This window comes from Thunnus albacares, chromosome 6, assembly GCF_914725855.1.
Source record: "Thunnus albacares chromosome 6, fThuAlb1.1, whole genome shotgun sequence".
Taxonomy (NCBI): domain Eukaryota; kingdom Metazoa; phylum Chordata; class Actinopteri; order Scombriformes; family Scombridae; genus Thunnus; species Thunnus albacares.
The window spans coordinates 18,521,478-18,538,886 of record NC_058111.1 but is presented as its reverse complement, the minus strand read 5'-3'; the positions used below and the strand labels follow the sequence as shown (position 1 = coordinate 18,538,886).

The 17,409-nt window shown below is 40.5% G+C and overlaps 1 protein-coding gene across 3 annotated transcripts; it reads left to right on the top strand.

The window, feature by feature from the left end:
- Positions 1-51: 51 nt before the first annotated feature.
- Positions 52-16,679, top strand: ccdc92ba (coiled-coil domain containing 92Ba). Of its 3 annotated transcripts, XR_006403680.1 has the most exons (5): positions 52-435; positions 1,502-1,642; positions 8,694-8,741; positions 11,187-15,670; positions 15,783-16,679. XR_006403680.1 is itself a non-coding variant. In XM_044353135.1 (4 exons), the coding sequence occupies exons 1-4, from the start codon at positions 405-407 to the stop codon at positions 11,903-11,905; spliced, it is 939 nt and encodes a 312-aa protein (XP_044209070.1). In that variant the 5' UTR covers positions 52-404; the 3' UTR covers positions 11,906-16,679. The 3 variants fall into 3 exon arrangements, 2 of the variants coding, with proteins under 2 accessions (XP_044209070.1, XP_044209071.1); XM_044353135.1 differs by having other exon boundaries at positions 11,187-16,679; XM_044353136.1 differs by lacking the exon at positions 52-435 and adding an exon at positions 442-1,123 and having other exon boundaries at positions 11,187-16,679.
- Positions 16,680-17,409: the final 730 nt, after the last annotated feature.

Below are 17,409 nucleotides of genomic sequence, written 5' to 3'. Positions count from 1 at the left end.
TCTTTAATGTTGATTCCAGTTTTTATGCTATTGTTTGAATGGCTCATTTACCCCCCTTTATTAAAGTTTTTTTTATAGTGGAATATAGTTTTATGTGTTTTGTTTTTATCTGTAGTTTTATGGTTATTTATGACTTATGTTCTGTACTCAGTGTTTGATAAAAACTGGAGCATAGTGACTGTTATGATTTTTATTGATGAATTTACCTCTACTTTAAATACATTTACTTCTTCACTTGAGTAGCCTACAGTTTAAGTTTTCAGTGTGGTGCCCTTACTTTTACATCTGCAAGGGACTTTTTTCCATAATCTTTCTTGTGAATTAACAGCAGAAGTCTTAAAGAAGCCCCCCCTGAGGTCCGCGGCCCGCAGGTTAAGAACCACTACAGCAACCTGTCTCTGTCCATGGTGCTGAAATCACACCCGTCAAATCACGGTAGAGTAAAGAGTCCCCAAAATAGACAGCTGGACTTGTTTAAAGCCGGTGAAACTCATAATAAGAAATCCTCACATCTGCATTTGAATTGAGTCATTACACTATTGTGTTTTCCTTTGTACTCCCACGAGCTGTGTATCGATCCTGTCAGAGAGGACGTATAGCCGATACGGGCTGCTCCCTCCAATCAGCTGTCCTGCTGACTCCGTCGTACGATGTTCTCGCGTGTTCTGATCACGAGGCCTTGTTTTCATCACTTCCAGCTCGGCCGTCTGCAGCCGCCTGATGCCTCAGACTGTGGGCGAGGAAGAAAGATGCGCACTGAGAAAATGGACTGCGCACTTTGGTCTAGGGCTTTATTCCTATCGACCGTAGTGAAAACATCCTCCTGATCATGCTCGACGCGGATGCTGCAGCAACGAGCGGTTTTGCCAGAGGAGCGCGGCGCCATGCATCGCGCTGGTTTCGCATTTTTACGCAGCCATCCAGCCTCTTCCTCCTCTAATCAAACGGCGTCACATGCAGCAGATGAGCTCTTCAGCGCTTCAGATAAAATGTCTTTGGGTGAACGCCGCAGCCTACAGCATTTGGACCAGCACCGGAGGCCAGCATGCTCGGAGGAGAGCACGTTTTTATAACGCTTGTGAATCATATTTCTTAAATTACGGGAGTTAAAATCAATTTAAAGGTAAGCAGAGGATTTTTTGTATCAGCTTAATCTCTAATTCAAAGGCTTCATTTTAATGGTATTGTCGCGTCCCACAGCAGCTGCATGATTTCACCCATTTCTGTTTATTTCTCTGGTCATCAATACCTTATTTATAGCTCCCACGTGACCTCAGTAGAGAACTTGGCTGACATAAGCAATGTTCACAATGTGAGAAAGTGACATTTAGCAGCTGATGTTCAAGCTGTACAAGTTATAAAAGGTTGTATGTGGAAGGCAGACCTCCTCTCTGACGCATATATGGATGATGCTGGCACAGTAAACTGAAAAAAAAGTGGAAAGAAAGACATTATCTGTCCCATCCTTCTGATTTCCTCTCTCTGTCTCTCGTCTCTCCAGACGTGGCCATGGCTGATGAGAGCAGCTTGTCTCGGCAGGTGGAGAGTGTGGAGAGGAGCATGGTGTTCCTCAGGCAGGAGCACCTCACTTTGCTCCATGGCCTCCACCTGGAGATCCTCTCCCTGCAGAAACGATGCTCAGGTGAGGGAAATGCTGCTGCTGCTGCTGCTGTTACTGTGTGTGTGTCTGTGTGTGTGTGTGTGTGTGTGTGTGTGTGTGTGTGTGTCAGAGTGTGTGTGTGAGGGAGCCAAGAAACTTTTATGTGACCCCAAAATGCTCAGTGATCCTCCAAAAGTCCTTGATTCTAGTTCTGTTGATGATTTATTTAAACCACCATGTTTCTTCATAATACTAAAGGTTTTATACTTTATATTATCACTAACATGAAAGACTTTAATAGTTTAATAATTTCTTAAAGCTGTATATGTAGATAAGCTGTAAGGTTACTAATTTGTTACCAATTAAGAGCTCTAAGGCTGCAACTAATGAATATGTCCTTGATTAATTGCTTATTGTTTAGTCTATGAAACATCAAAAAGCAGCCAACAGTCTAAAACGCATTAATATTTATTTAATTAATTATTATATATGACAAAGAAAAACAGCAAATCCTCACATTTGAGAAGCTGGAACCAGATTTCAACGATATTATCACAGTAGTTGGAGATAAATGTTCTGCTGATCAACTAGATAAAGCTCAAGAGTGAAGGATCCTCTTCCTGTGCTGCTTTCTTTTTCTTTTAAGCTGCTCTAGTTTTTTATTAATCAGCATGAAGCCCCACACTGACCTCCTGCCTTTGAAGAGAAGATTTAGTGAGATTTTTAACCACAGTCTTACTGGGAGGAAGACATTTTCATGACCCTTTTCAAAGAGGTTTTTCTTTCACTCTGTAATAATTCCTCAAGCCTGCACCCAGCTGGTTTTATGACTCCATCCAGGTAAAGCTTTACATAATTTGACGCTAATCTTAAATGATTTAACTGCATTTTTTTCCGAGGGAGCACATGAGCAATATTTGATATGTTGGTGAACAGAAGCCGCTCTGTGTTTCGTCAAAATGTGTCTCTGCAGTCCAGTGCAGTTACTGTCATTTTCATTTCAAATTACTATGCTAAATCTCTTAGGACCCCCATGTGCATACAGGCCTCATTGTTCATGTGATGTGTGTCTGCACCATCAATCAATCCCGGACAATGACTACATGGTGATGTCATGCTACAGTTCCTGTAGATTGCATCATTTCCTGTTTGGAGCCTTAATGGACATGTGGTCCATTTTATCAAGCAATCAAGTGCACACATGTCGGTATTGAGGACGTTTTATTTAATTTCATTAATTCCCTGGAGGCTCTCCCATCTTTAACCCAATATTCACCCAAACCTCAACATGTTCATAACCCAAAACCCTAAAACCAAGTCTTAACCCTAAAATAAATAGTTAACCTTGAAGGGACCAGCTTTGTGTCCCCAGGATTGGAGGTGAACCCTGTTATGTGGGTACATGAACAGATTTTTGTCTCCCCTTAAGTTACACACATACACACACGCACACACATATAACCTCACATGCACACATATTGTCTCACACACAATACATCCTCAGAAAGATACATACAAACACATCCATCACGGATAATCCATAGATCGCATAGCTTTAGTAATCCATATGAAGGAGATTGTAGTCCACAAATACAGGAATACAGGGGGAGGACTGAGGGGGAGGGGGGGGGTGTTTGTGTGTGTGCGTGTGTGAGAGAGAGACAGAGAGAGAGAGATGGCTGAGAGCCAATGTCACCAGTTGTTTAGAAAACGACCCCCTCCATCACTTTGTAGCTCTGCTGCACAATCACATCTGGTCAATAAAGCTGTTCGTGGTGGTTACAGTGTGTGTGTGTGTGTGTGTGTGGAGTATTTCCAGCTGCATACTTACCCTCTCCGTCTCTCCCTCTGTCTCCACGGGGTCTCCCACTGTGAACTCAACCAGCTCACAGGCTGCTGTTACTGATTGTTTATAATTTATATAATTTTAAGAGAGAAGAAGACATGTGGTCAAACCAGACAGACAACACAGGATCTTGTTTGTATTATAAAAATGATTTCATCAACAAATAATTGTCAAGCAGCGACAAACACAAACATAATACTTCGTCAGAACTCAGCAACACAAATATAAATCCTCTTTTTAAAGCAGCAGGAATCATAAATCTGCTCTCCGGTTTTATATCCACCTAAATCGCAGCCTTTAACTTCCACATTCTTCTGAGATTTCTGTGGGGATATATGGTATTATGCCACACTCACTAAAACATGATCATCTACTTTTTCTGCTCAGCATCCTTAAAGCCCCTTACAGCACTTTAATGCCAGACTGAGAATCCGTTTAAATGTTTTTCAGGCACAGCAATGGTTCATAAAGTCAAAGTAAATAGCTGTTACACACCATTGTGGATCCCTGCTGCACACATGAACCTTATTACTGTATGTCTTAGAATAATGTTCCTGTCGAAAGAAAAACACAGCATCTGATTTCCTCAGCTTGAAAGTATTCACATTTTTTACTTGGTGAAAGAGCCACAACAAAAAAATATTTTCAGTTATACAATTAAAGTTCATTATAAAATAAACTACGGTTGAGGGTATTCCTGTGATTATCACTGATGACTCTGTTATCTTGTTCTGCCATCATCAGTGTGTTTTCAGTGTTTACACCTCAGACACCCCGAATCCTTCTTGTTAATTAACTCTTGGCTGATATGAGTTTAGTTTATTGACCTGTCAGCATTATTACAGGTTCATAATATCTCATATCACAAATCTGAGATGTAAAATTTAAAATCTGCTGTCATTTAGGAGTCTGCACATAAAGGGGATTGGTGATCTTCTTTATCTCTCAGTTCAGCATCTTGGGATGGTCATTTTGTTTGAGTTCCTTGTCTGACGACCTGTGAGCTCATCCCCGAGGGGGGGGTAGCCAGTCACTGAGGTTGGACTTAAGTAGCTTTCTGGTAAATTCAAGACACAGTTGAGTGCGTCTCTCTGCTAGAGTGCACAATCTGAGAGTGCAGAGAGTCTCTGGGTACCCTGAGTACCTCTGGCAAAGTACGATTTTACAAGCTTGTTTCTGCGTACTCCCCAGCCTTTTAGCCTGGTCAGCAGTCAAAGAACTGTGCCAGACAGGGACTGCATACTCCGGTGCCAGACGTATGAAGCCTGTGTAGCTGGAAACCAGTTCTGGGTCTCCAACACCAAATTTCTTCAGGCAATACAGAGCAAAAAGCTTCCTGATGACTGAGGTTAACATGTGGTCCACCTGACTGTCCCATCGTAAGTTATCCTGGATGGTGACCTCCAGGACTTTGTGTCACAGACATCCAGGATGTTCTGGTCAACAAAGAGGGTCGGCAGGGCTGGTGTATGTCTCATGCTGGTGGTGACATGTAAGACTTTACATTTCCTCGGGTTAAGTTTCATTTTGTGCTTCTCTACCTAGATGTCAAGACCATTCAGGTCTGTTGGAGATTTCAGGGTAGTTGGGACATTCACATCTGGGCCAGAGTCATATCATTCACATATTTCTGGTGGTCTGGTCCATCCTCGAGGGCACTGTTAATCAATGCTAGCAAGACTATAGGCTTTAGTACGGTTCCCTGCACAACTCCACATGAGGGATAGTCCCAGTCAGAGAGATGTCTCTGTTAGAGCACTTTCTGATGATGGTTGGTCATGAAGCTGCGGATCCATGCAATCAGGTCCAGTCTCACTCCTAGATCGAGTAGACACTGTACTGCCACTGTGTGATCTACAGCGTCAAAGGCCTTGGCAAAATCAGTTGTAGTTTCGCCGTATATATTTCCTTTTGGACCTTATTTCTGTAAATCTTTGCTAGGATACATGATTTTCTAGTCTTGAAGGCTTTTGTCTCTGGTGGATTAAGTGCTTGATCTTGGGGGTGATCCATTGTTTGTCTGAAGGATAGATTTTCACTGTCTTCATAGGGAAATGTCTATCAATTTTAGGCAGAATAGTATTGTAGAAGGCGTTGGCTTTTTCATTAGTGCTGGTTGCTTCATTCACCTCCTGCTATGGATGATCCACCTGCCAAACTCACTCAAGCCAGGCTCCCTTTTAGGTCGTACTACCCATTTAGTACACTGGGGTGGTCTTGTTTTGCTTTAGGGCTCCAGAGGAGACAATTGTGGTCACTTGAGCTAATGGGAGGGAGAATCTCAAGTTTCAAGTGCATTGATTCCATGTTAGTGATAATCATGTCAATGATGGTTTCACCTCTGGTGTTGTTCTGAGCCACCTAGCAGCGTTTATCTAGGCAGATGTCATGGACTCTGAGATGGTTGAAGGCTCCAAGAATTGTAAGTCCAATATCTGGGTCTTTGTACGAAGCAGGTCAGTGGAGGCTATTAGATGTTCAGTGAGTTCACCCTGGTGTGGTGATTGAGGTGGTGAATACACCACATATACAGCAATAGCAGATATGTGCTTTAGGAGTCTCAGGGGTCTCATTTTCCCCCCTCAGACATTCTAGATGGTCTGAACACTGATGCAGGTTTCAGGATATGATGGACACAGTCTCCGATGTACAGTGCAACACAGTGTACAATTAATGTCTTTGTTCTCCTCACAGTTTCCAGCATCATGACAGTATGTGATATGGAGTGATTCTGTCAGTTTTTGGATTGTTTTTAGAGAAGTGTAGAAACATAAACGGGACGATTAGGATTCTGGAGGCGAGCGCAGGTTTGCAGGTGTAATATGTGCTTGCTGCCAGCTTGCTAATGTAAAGCCTAGAAGGGTACTGCAAGGTTGAGCTGATGATGTTTTGCATAATAGCTCTGCCTCTGTAATGTTTTTGTTGCTTTTTTCATTGTTCTGGACTCATCATCAGTTTTCTCATCAGCATAAAGGTGCTTATGCTTCTGTCTCCTTGAACAACAAACAAAAACAGTTTTTGTCTTGAAATGGGGACTTTATTATGTGACATAGAATTCAATTAAGTTTGTGTGTGTGTGTGTCCTTCGAGATATCTTTGTGACATTCACAGTAGAGCCATGAAACAAAAGACCTTGAATTCTCAGCGAGGCTTTGGGAGATAAGTAAGCCTGACCTACAAAGTGTTACACACACTGGATGTTGCCATGTGCTGACTGCTTCTTTTTCATTGTTGTTTCAAGAAATAGTCCTTAGAGCTGAGTTCCTGCAGTTAAATTAACTTCATAAATGCTTTTGGTAGTTATGAATGAGGATAACAACTGAAAAACAGGAGTTCTCTCAATGAAAAAGGAAAATTCTCCCACATTTTGCGGTTATAGTTTAATATATAATGGGCAATCAGCGAGTCTGTTTTTCTGGAGCTACCTGCCGGAGGTTCTCCAATACCCCTGGCTTTCCCTCTTTCCCCAATATCTTCTGACCTCCCTTTATCAACCCATTTGTCTTTCTCTTTCTTCATGCCAGCTGCAATGGTGGGCGTGTGGTGCTGACTGCAGAGGGAAGGAGAAAGGGTGTGACAGTGAGAGCAGGCAAGGCTAGAAATGAGACGTCTGCTTTTCTAGATGGATCTAGATTTTCATTTTTTTTCATTACAAATTATAAACATACACTGCTCAAAATTTATGAAACATAAGTGGTTATATAGCATATAATGTTCACAGTTTTGTAACCAAAAGAACTTAAATAAATTCAAATGATGGTTTTCTCATTTTCAAATAAAACTCTTTATTTAAAGGCTCCGTCATGAACAGGCCTGTGTTTCTGGCTCCGGGAAATTGAAATAGGTCACATTCATCATAAAATGACTGGAGCCAGACACACACACACACTGTGTTTGAGTGTGTGCTGAAAGCTGAATGTGGAGATTTCCCTGCTGTAGTCAGGCCTCTCTGAATGACCATCGAGATGACTGACAGGCCAGACACGACCAGCAGTCTGCTCCCACACTCCCCTCAGATGCTGTGCTGTCTTTATTAGGGACAATCCAACAGCACTAATGACTGAGTGCCATCCAGTCTGATCCTTTATCTTCTCAAAAGCACAGACCATTAGCTGCTGTGTTGCACGAATATGAGATATAATCCATCCAATATCCAAAAATGCTGGTGCGGCAGATATCATATCATGTAATATGTGGATAATCCCTATCATGTCGATGAAATATCCCACAGTAACAGCATTTAACACTATTATTTCTTCCCTCACTGCTAAAAAAATGTTACAATCATGGCTTTGATATAAAGAGGTTCTGTGTCTGAGTGTTTCTGTTTTCTGTGGCATAACACAAATGTATGCTTTCATGTACGGCCATCCAATAAATTTACCAGACATAAAGGTCATCTACAGTGTCACATAGAATATAGCAGTAATCAGAAGACACATAAAATTATACAATTAAAAAACACAGTGGAAATTTATCATCTTTCCAAGAATTTTATAAGAATAAACTTGAGAACAGGAGTATGGACCAGCTTCACATAAAAACAAAATCTCATATCATCTTTACATATAATGCATCCATCTGCAGAGTGTTTCAGTGTGAAACTGTAGCTTTGCGTTAAAATTATTCTCAAATGCATAAGAACAGGGATAATGTTTGAAATCTGCCACAACACAAAGTGTGTAGGGTTTTTAAACAACAAAGAACTTCAATTAAATTAGCTCGTTTCAATAAATGAGGCCACTTACATTGCTTAGTAGCAAGCACTTAGACTTTTATGACTTCTTCAGGTGCTTAATTTGTTTTTGGTTTTTTTTGTATTCCCCTTCGAATGAAATTGCATAGCCAGTAGTTTTTGTTTTAGCAAATATTGATTTCAGTGAGGAGTGCTAACAATGCTACTATGTCTTATATTGCAGTTACAGCAAAGGAAGGTTTTTTCTCCAGTCATTGACAAGTAATGTAACAGTACATCATTGGCCAAGTCTCTGACACACATTCTTTGATGTAAAGTTTCAGATTTAGCTTCATAAATTATGTATGAGCTCACTGAAAATGAGCATCGAGCATCTGTTATGTTACCCACTAAGAGCAAATAGAGTTTAAAGCAGTTTGAAATGTCAGCATACCGCTCCAATAAGACATTTCAGCACAGTTGAGCGTCTATATTTAAGCTCTAACAAATGTGATTTTATGTGGTTTTTTTGTATTTCTTTCTCTTCAACTTCTCTTTCTTGTATTTTTCAGAGTTGACGAGTGAGCTGAAGGTGAAGCCTCCAGGCAGAAGCCAAATAGGTAAAAAGAAAACATCTCTCACTGTTCATATCCTCCTCCGTACATCTCTTTTTGTTCCACCCTGCATCCAATCTCCGTCTAGATTTGTGTTGTCTTCCTCGGCTTTTGAGACAGAAAGACACATGTTTACATCTCTCAGTGCTAGTTCGTCTTTGCCACATCCAATCTCAACCCCCAATCCTCCATCAGTGTCCGCCTGCATCCCTCTCTGTCCTTCCCACCCTCCCATCCCCCAGGAGACAGATCACTGTCAGCCACCCTCCTCCTCCTCCTCCTCCTCACCCATGCCTCTCTTTCCTCATCTCCTCACCCACAAGCAAAGAGGAAGTTTCTGTGAAAAACCACACACATATGTGCATTTTTTCCTATGTGCTCCTTGTAATCTGAAATGAATTGAATTGAATTGGTCGTGGCTAAATTGGGGCAGCACACGCTCGGCTGTGAAGATACAAACACAGCTGCAAAAGAGACAGCACGCCTCGACATATTTGGCTGATGGCTGACGTTTGCAGGACTGTTTGTGGTATCTACACGCAGGGATGCAGAGATAGGCACCATTTTGTCACGGCGAATTAGAGAAAGAGCAAAGTAAAGAGGAGTAAAAAAAAAAGGTGTGTGTGCGAGTAGAGGGAGTGTGGCTGCATTACTCAGCCATTAGACCCCCATCTCCTTTTCCAGGACAGGTTATCCCCTGATCCATCAATACAGCACGGCCCACTGTTCTCCTCCCACCCTGACAAATTGATCTATCCTCTTTTTTTCCTGCTCTCGTTTTTCCTCGAAGTCCCAGCGGGGGTGTTCGTTTACAGACTTTGCTGAGAACAAGAGAGATGTAGAGTCAGGAAAAGAAAGAGGAAGGAGAGAGGTAAATGAGAGGTAGCAAGAAGAGGAGGAGGAAAGGTAGAAAGGAGAGCTACTAAGGGAAAAGGATGCGGTCGCTTGCAGACGTGGAGGAGGGGAGAGGGGTTTGGAAGGATATGAAGATCATATTAGATTGTCTATAGTTAGCGTATGAGCTCAACTTGGGTGTGGCGAGGGGCGACAGAAAACCTGAGAGTGATCGGTTGTCCGGGATCCATTCCTGGAAAGCAAAAAGAGAAAGAGAGAGGACATACAGGAGAGAAATGGGATGATAGAAAAGGAAGATCACTGATAGAGAGAAGTTTGATGAAAGCAAAGTCATTAAATTTAGAAAAACAATGTGAAAAATGTTGGTGAGAGAAAGTGAAAAGTGGAAAAAGGAGATTTGAAAGCCTCATACCCAAAGCTTTTGTAAATGTGTGAAGCTCCCTATTACATTTAAGCCTAATATGGATTTCAGGCTTTATAGTTTCACTCATGCTCACCAAACCTCCCACCACCTTTTAGATTCTCATACCCAGCAAACCTGACCTATTTCGGGTCCCTGAGGCATCAGCACCGGCCTGTGTGAATGTAATCTCCTTCTCCTCTTGCAAGCTTCAGCTCAGTCAGCCCGGGGGGGCCGCTGCACTTACTCAGGGCTTTACATCTGTGCATCTCTCCACTCTGGGGAGTTTTACAGGAATAAAAGAGCACAAATGTTGTCTACAGAAGCAAAAAACAAACAAAACAGAACAATAAGCAGTATACTGCGTTCAGACCGACCTTGGCTCAGACGTTGAAGTTCATGTGGAGTGGATGCTTCAAGTAATTGTCTGTTTGATCTTTTGAGAATGATGCCTAAATCAGCACTTGTTTATATGATATGACTATTTCAATGTGAGAATGTATAAAATTGCAAGGACTATCTTTGTGTACAGTACGTCATACAGATGGCTGTGGTGCAGCATAACTGTGCTGTCTGAATAGTAAAGGAGAGTTTAACTCATAGATTTTTAACTGACTAATTTAATATCCCTCGCTCCACTCCACCCACCCAACGTACTTAAATACTGATGATTGATTTAACCATTGAAGTCATTCATCAAGCAAACATGCCAAAGACCTGCCGGTTTCAATTTCTCTAATATGAGGAGTTGCTGCTTTTTCTGTGTAACATAATTGTAAATTGAGTATCTTTGGATTTTGGACTTTTGCCCAGACAAATGCAGTGATTTTAAATCATCACATTTGGTTTTGGGAAATTCTGATGGTCATTTTTCACTGTTTTTATAGACAAAAAAAGACTAATTTATAGACTGATTAATTGATAAATCAAAAAATGACTGACATATTCATTTATATTAAAAATAATAGTTAGTTGTAGTTCTAAACTAGAGTTTAGTTGAATCGTTCTCCGAGACAGTGAACAGAATAATTAAATATTATGACCTTCACAGACAAAATGTTTTATGCTATTTTATTTCTATTGTTATCTATGAGATTATTTTACTTGAATGTCAAACAGTTACATACACATAACACTTCATCTTATAAAATTCTTATGTTTATGTTCAACACTTTTTTGGTATGTCTCTGTGTCAGAGTTACAGGAGGAAGAGGAGCTCCTGGAGGCCCGCTGTCAGGATGTGGAAGACCGTCTGGCTGAGCAGGAGTGCACCTTAGGAGAGCTTCGTAAGGAGCTGAGTCACAAGGGGGCCTTGGTGGGAGCCCTCAGAGGCAATCTCAAGGAAAAGGAGCGCCACTTCCTGGAGGAGCTCAAACGCCGCAGCCACTGCTCCACCATCCTGAACACGGAGCTGCAGAAACAAACAGAGGCAGCAGCATACCTCTCCTTCCAGCTGCATGCCGCCAGGCAGAAACTGCACCACCAGCGGATGCAGCAGAGGCAGGGACTCCTCGCCAGAGCCAACAGTCAGGGCACCCAGTACAGCGGCGAGCAGAACTCAGTCTCTCCACAGATGCCACCAGGAGCCTCCCCTTCCTCTCCGGTGGTTAAACCCAAACGTAAGAGCGCTAGGGCATCCTCGAGAGTGGACCGTGCCCGGGAATGTGTGCCGATAGAGAAAGTGATGGGTCCTGCGGAGCCCACAGCCATGCCGGACCCCGCACTCTTCCTCCACCCCCGGAGGCACAGAGCCCGCTCCAGGCACACTCTGGCACAAAGACCGCCTCCAATGGGCCTGGAAAAGGAGGATGAGGAGGAAGGAGCTGAGGAAAGGCCAGTGGAGCCCCAGGAGGAAGCTGCCAGACTGGTGTCTTCAGCTGCAGCACCCCCTGCTGCCGAGACCAAGGCAGATTAGCAACTACTGTGACCTGTGCTTTAAACTACAGTTTGATCACTGTATAATTATCTTCTGTCAGACTGTTAATACTGTTAACTGTTGTTCTGCACCTTGACTGAATTGATACTGGGACTGGTTTTAGCTATTGAATTATATTACACTTAGCATAGACACTTTTTTAATATGGTATTTGATATAACCTTAAAGAAGCAAAACTCAGTAAGTGTCACTTTAAGTCAGTCTTAAATGAAATTAGAATTATCTGTTTACACTGGTGTCACATGCTCTATATACTGTGGGGCCTTATTTGAAAGCAATCCCTTTTTGATTTATGGTGATGGTGAGTTTGATGGTGGCCCCGCCAACTGTGACCTTTCAAGGTGACCCACAAACCACCGCATGTGGCTAAATGTTTGTGTGGCCACTGACTGCGTCACAGCTGAAAATATCTGAGGTGGGGGTGGCCACGACTGTGTCAGTCCTTCATGTTAAAAAAATATATTTGAAGGAAGCATGTTCACCTCATTTTGAAAAACTATATTTTACCTTTTTCTTTGACAGAATTTTAAAATCCATGACCAAGCTGCATACTACTCTGTTAGATCCATTGTATTTGTAATACATTTTATACCTTAACCACAGAAAATACTGGCTTGGAGGTGTCCGTTAAATTCATTTATCAGGACACTTCAAACATAATTCCAGCATTGTGTTAAAGTCTGTTTCCCTGTGTTTCCCTTTACTTTAACTAGAACCCAACCTTAGCAGTAACACCCTTTATCCTTAGCCCTTAATGCCAAACAGATGACAAAAAGTACTATTTATACTTACTATTGGAAACACTTTTCGAGGAGAAAAACTACTTCAATACCAATCTGGTCAGTGGTTGAAAATCAGTTAAGTTAGTGTACAAGGTATTAACTGTAGACAACGATAATTACACTTCATTTAACTTAAGCTAGGCTAAACTTCAACTGCTAACAAAAATTTATCACAAAACAAAGCCTGACTTTATTTCTTTGGTAATAAAATATATACGATATACTCCAAGGTCAAATTATTCTGCTGTCATTACCAACCAGTATATTCCTTATTTAAGACCACAGCTGTAAAAATACAAAATAATACATTTTAAACATCATCAACAAATGAGAACGCACATTATCATATATATATATCAGACGAAATACACACACACAGAACATGAAAAATATCAACGCATATCACCAGAGAACATTATTAAAACTTTTCAGGATCACTCTCAGAATGCACAATGTCACCACATCTCATTAGCGCTTACATAACATACAGTTTTGTAATTATCTTATAATTGTTTTGCAACTAAATATGGGATAAACATATCAGTCGTTAATAGAAATAACTTTTTCTTCAACTATGAAAACCGGTTTTTCATCTGTTTTTTCGCTCTATTTGCAATGTTTGTTCTCGTATCAAAGCCTGTGTCAGGTGAAAGACGGCAGCAGTGTTGGCCACATACACACGCTGCCTCTTTGGCTGAACTACAGTATATAAACTGTATGTTTAACTCATAGACACACACACACACGAGCGCTGCTATTCCTCTGTACTGACTGCTTTGTATAAACAAACCACATTCAGGTGATAATCAGTTCTGACTCGTTGGACCATGTGTTTCCTTTAGGTGTGGTTTGTGTGTTAAACACACACACACACACACACACACACACGCACACACATACACAGACAGAAAACTACTACTTCAACTTATAGGTGCTTGAAGTTGTTGTGTCGGGGTTTCTTTTCACCTCAGGAAACAATGGGCGAACAAGAATATGACTGTAGGTTTAGTCAGGGCTTTTTTTAAGAGATGGTCTGTTTGTAATGTTTTCCTTTTCCATTTTACAAGAATTCCCCAAGTAGATGTGTCAAAATGTGCACAGTACAGAGACAATGACCGTGTATTGTGTGCTGTGTGTGTGTGTGTGTGTGTGTGTGTCCTCTGTCCCGTGTTATCAAAACAAATGCACATGGTGGCCCCTAGCGGAATAATGAGCAAATAGCATCCTTATTGGAATGATATCACATGCTCACAACACAAACTAGAAACATATTTGGCCCTAAACAGACAGTTTACTAACAACAGTAACTTATAAGAACCTGAGAGAATCATTGACAGTGTACAGACTGACTCTCTCTGGCTGCCCAGAGATGACGGGCTGTGCTGTCATTGTGATGGATGGAGGGAGCTGTAGAGACACAATCACACTTTCTAACAGAATGTCAAAACTACAGAAATATTACAGAGGAATTCTTTCCAAAATTTTGAAAAAAGCTGCCCCGAATTCCCCGAAGTCTGACAGAAAGGGAGAAATGAGCCCTCGTTCATTCTGGGGGAAAAGAAAGAATGTGCAGTGTTGCTGCTAAATATGTCACTTCCTGTCTCAACAAAAGAGACAACCAGTGGGACACAGACATATAAACAGACATTTATAATTATACTTGTATTTACCATATTCTACTTAACGCCACCATCTCCTTTTTTTTAATGTTATTTATAGACAAATGGCTGTCTTGTATTAAACCTACTATTAACATTTCTTTATTTTAACATTTATTTTATTATCAGTAGATTAATTAATTGCATTGTTTTTGTTTGTCTCGCATTGTTAAAATCACATTGATATTGTACCAATACTAACTTGATCACTTATATTACCAATATATATATTATTACTTTATTTCATTTATTTATTTCATTATATAATCTATTAACTAATATTGTTTTTCAATTTATTTTTGTTTATTTCTTTCTGTAACATTGTCTTTCATATTTCGTAATTGTGCTTTGGCAACACGTCATGCCAGTAAAGCCTATTGAAATGATTTGAAGTGAAAAGAAAGATCAAATTAACACTTTAATCGACTATATTTGAATCTCTGTAATTGTTTTTTATTTTATTTTATAGTTTACATGTATCAATGCAGACTATGAATTCATTGTTGTCCATTCAGTACAATACACTGTATTTACTGCCTTATAATAGAAGAATAAGAGAGGTGGATTTAAGAAATGCAACATCTACACAAAGAAGGACTCAGTATAAAGTGTGGAAACTTCCTCCTTTTGTTTCAGAGACACTTTTGTAAGAATACTTGGGATTTGCATATACAAGTTTACTGTAATGTAATGTCGCACCTCAGTAATTTTTGATTCAAAGTTGTGTCAGAGTCTGTCTACACTTGACTTATCTGAGCATCGTTAACTGCAGTCGTCGTCTTTGAAACGAGCCTTCCTGTAAAACTGAATTTAATTGTGATTAGTCGCTGTGAGGCTTCTCTCTCGCCTTCAACAGCTACTAGTTAGAAGTTTAGCGTTATGTTTTAGCAGTATATCTCCAATAAAGCAATATATTACTATATTTATATATTACTAGTAGGTCATGACAGCTGGTTTAAGGACACTTGAGGTGTTAAAAAATAGATTTTATGATTGTTTAACTTTGTATTTTGTAATTGTTGAGCTCTGTATGTTTTGCTTAATATTTTTATGATGGATTGTTTCATTTTCAAGGTTCTGTTGATTGTCACTGAATCTTTACACGATTAATTGTTGTGTTACAGTTTATAGGAGGCATATTCAAGCATGGAGGGATTGATGATATGCTGCATGTGTCGCTGTGTTAAGCGTATGGGCATATTGTTGTGCCACATGAGACTGTCCGGATGAAAACGATCCAAACCGGACGTCTTTTTTTAGCGAAATGCAAAATGTGAGGAGGGTTTTCATTCACCTCTCAGCTGGTAAGCCATTATTAGCATGACTGTGTGCACTATTCTTCCTCAAGTTTTATAGGACAGTAGGGGATAAAAGTACAAAGCTGTCTTTGCTGAAAACAGTTTTACTCTCCAACAGGAATCCTGAATTTAGACTGTTAGACTTCATGACTTCATCCAACTGAAACGGCAGGTAGATTAAACTCTCCATCCACCTTTCATCGTCCATTTAACAAGATAAATGTTAGATTGGATCGTCTCTCCAACTGATCCAATCTAGCACCAACCATTTAACAACCTGCATACCACATTGTAACATTATGTCATATTTTAGATCTATACTTTGGTATAATCTTGTACAAACAATCAAAATACTGGTTGCTGTATGCATCTCTGCTACAGTATGAATGACTCAGAGACTGGCGGCGTGTTTGTCTGCTTTGAGGGAATTAAGCGCTAATGAGCCAAAGAGGCCCACCACTAAAATTAACATGAAGAAGAACGGTGTGATGCCTTACTGACTGATGTCTTTTCATTCATATTTCAGCTAAAGGGAGTAAATCTTTTTATATACATTTCAGAGCATACCGCAGTATATCTCACATCACTCAAACATAGCAAGAAAGTAGATCATTTACCCACAGAGAACGTCTTCCATCTTTCTAAACGCCTATATAATAACCCAAAGTTAAAAATAATAACAAACGTCAACAGCAACATTATCTCTCTCATTTTTACTCGTCCAGATCTCGTCCTTGTGGTCAGTCCTGGTTGAGGTCACATAAGTTCATTTTCCATCTTCGAGAAACATTTCAGTGGACTGTATGTGGCACCATAAAGCATCTTGTTTGACATGTTATGTGGTCTCTAGCAATAATGCTGTATGGTACCCACCAGAGAGGTGTTGCTCGGGGTTCTTGTATGGTTTTGGCCCTTGGGTGAGCATAAACTGCTGACTGATTACCGCATATACTGTGTTAGCTTCCTATAGTGATCTACTGTACACATAATTGGAATAAAAATCAATGATTGTCTAGTCTGCTGCCTGCCCGTTATTGTTGTTTGAAAGTTTGCCAGAGAAAACTTGTTTTGTGAGGAAGAGAGACTCAAATCTGTATAAAAACAACTGCCAGGTGCCCAAATGAACGATGAAACAGGTTTGCTTGCTGTAATCATTCCTCCTGTTCATACTGGCCATTAAAAATATCTTTCTTCTTCTATTAATCATCTCATGACCCCTCTGATTTATCTGGTGACCCTTTGGAGGGGTCCGACCCCTAGGTTGGGAACCACTGGACTGGACTAACTGTATATAAAGTAGTTCAAACTATGATGTCATTTATAATAATGTATCAGTCAGAGAGATGAAATGAGTACTTTTACTTTAATACTTTAAGTACATTTTGCTACTAATACTTATGCACTTTTACTTAAGTGGGATTTTCATGTAGGACTTTTAGCAGCAATTAAGTATTTTTACATTGCTGTATTGGTACTTTTACTTAAGTAAAGGGTCTGAATACTTCTTCCACCATTTCCTCTGTTCATGTTAGTGACCTACAGGAGCTGATGACATCTGGGTGAAACTGTCAAAGGTCTGGGTCTGGGTCAAAGGTCAGTAGTGAATGAAATCTGTATTTGTGGTGTTGATAGCAGTAACATTATTGTGGTAGTTTGTCTTTCCACTCAGCCCATATTGTCTCTCATGCACTGCAGAAGAGACATAGAGTACAGGTGCAGTCACGCACACGCGCACGCGCACGCAC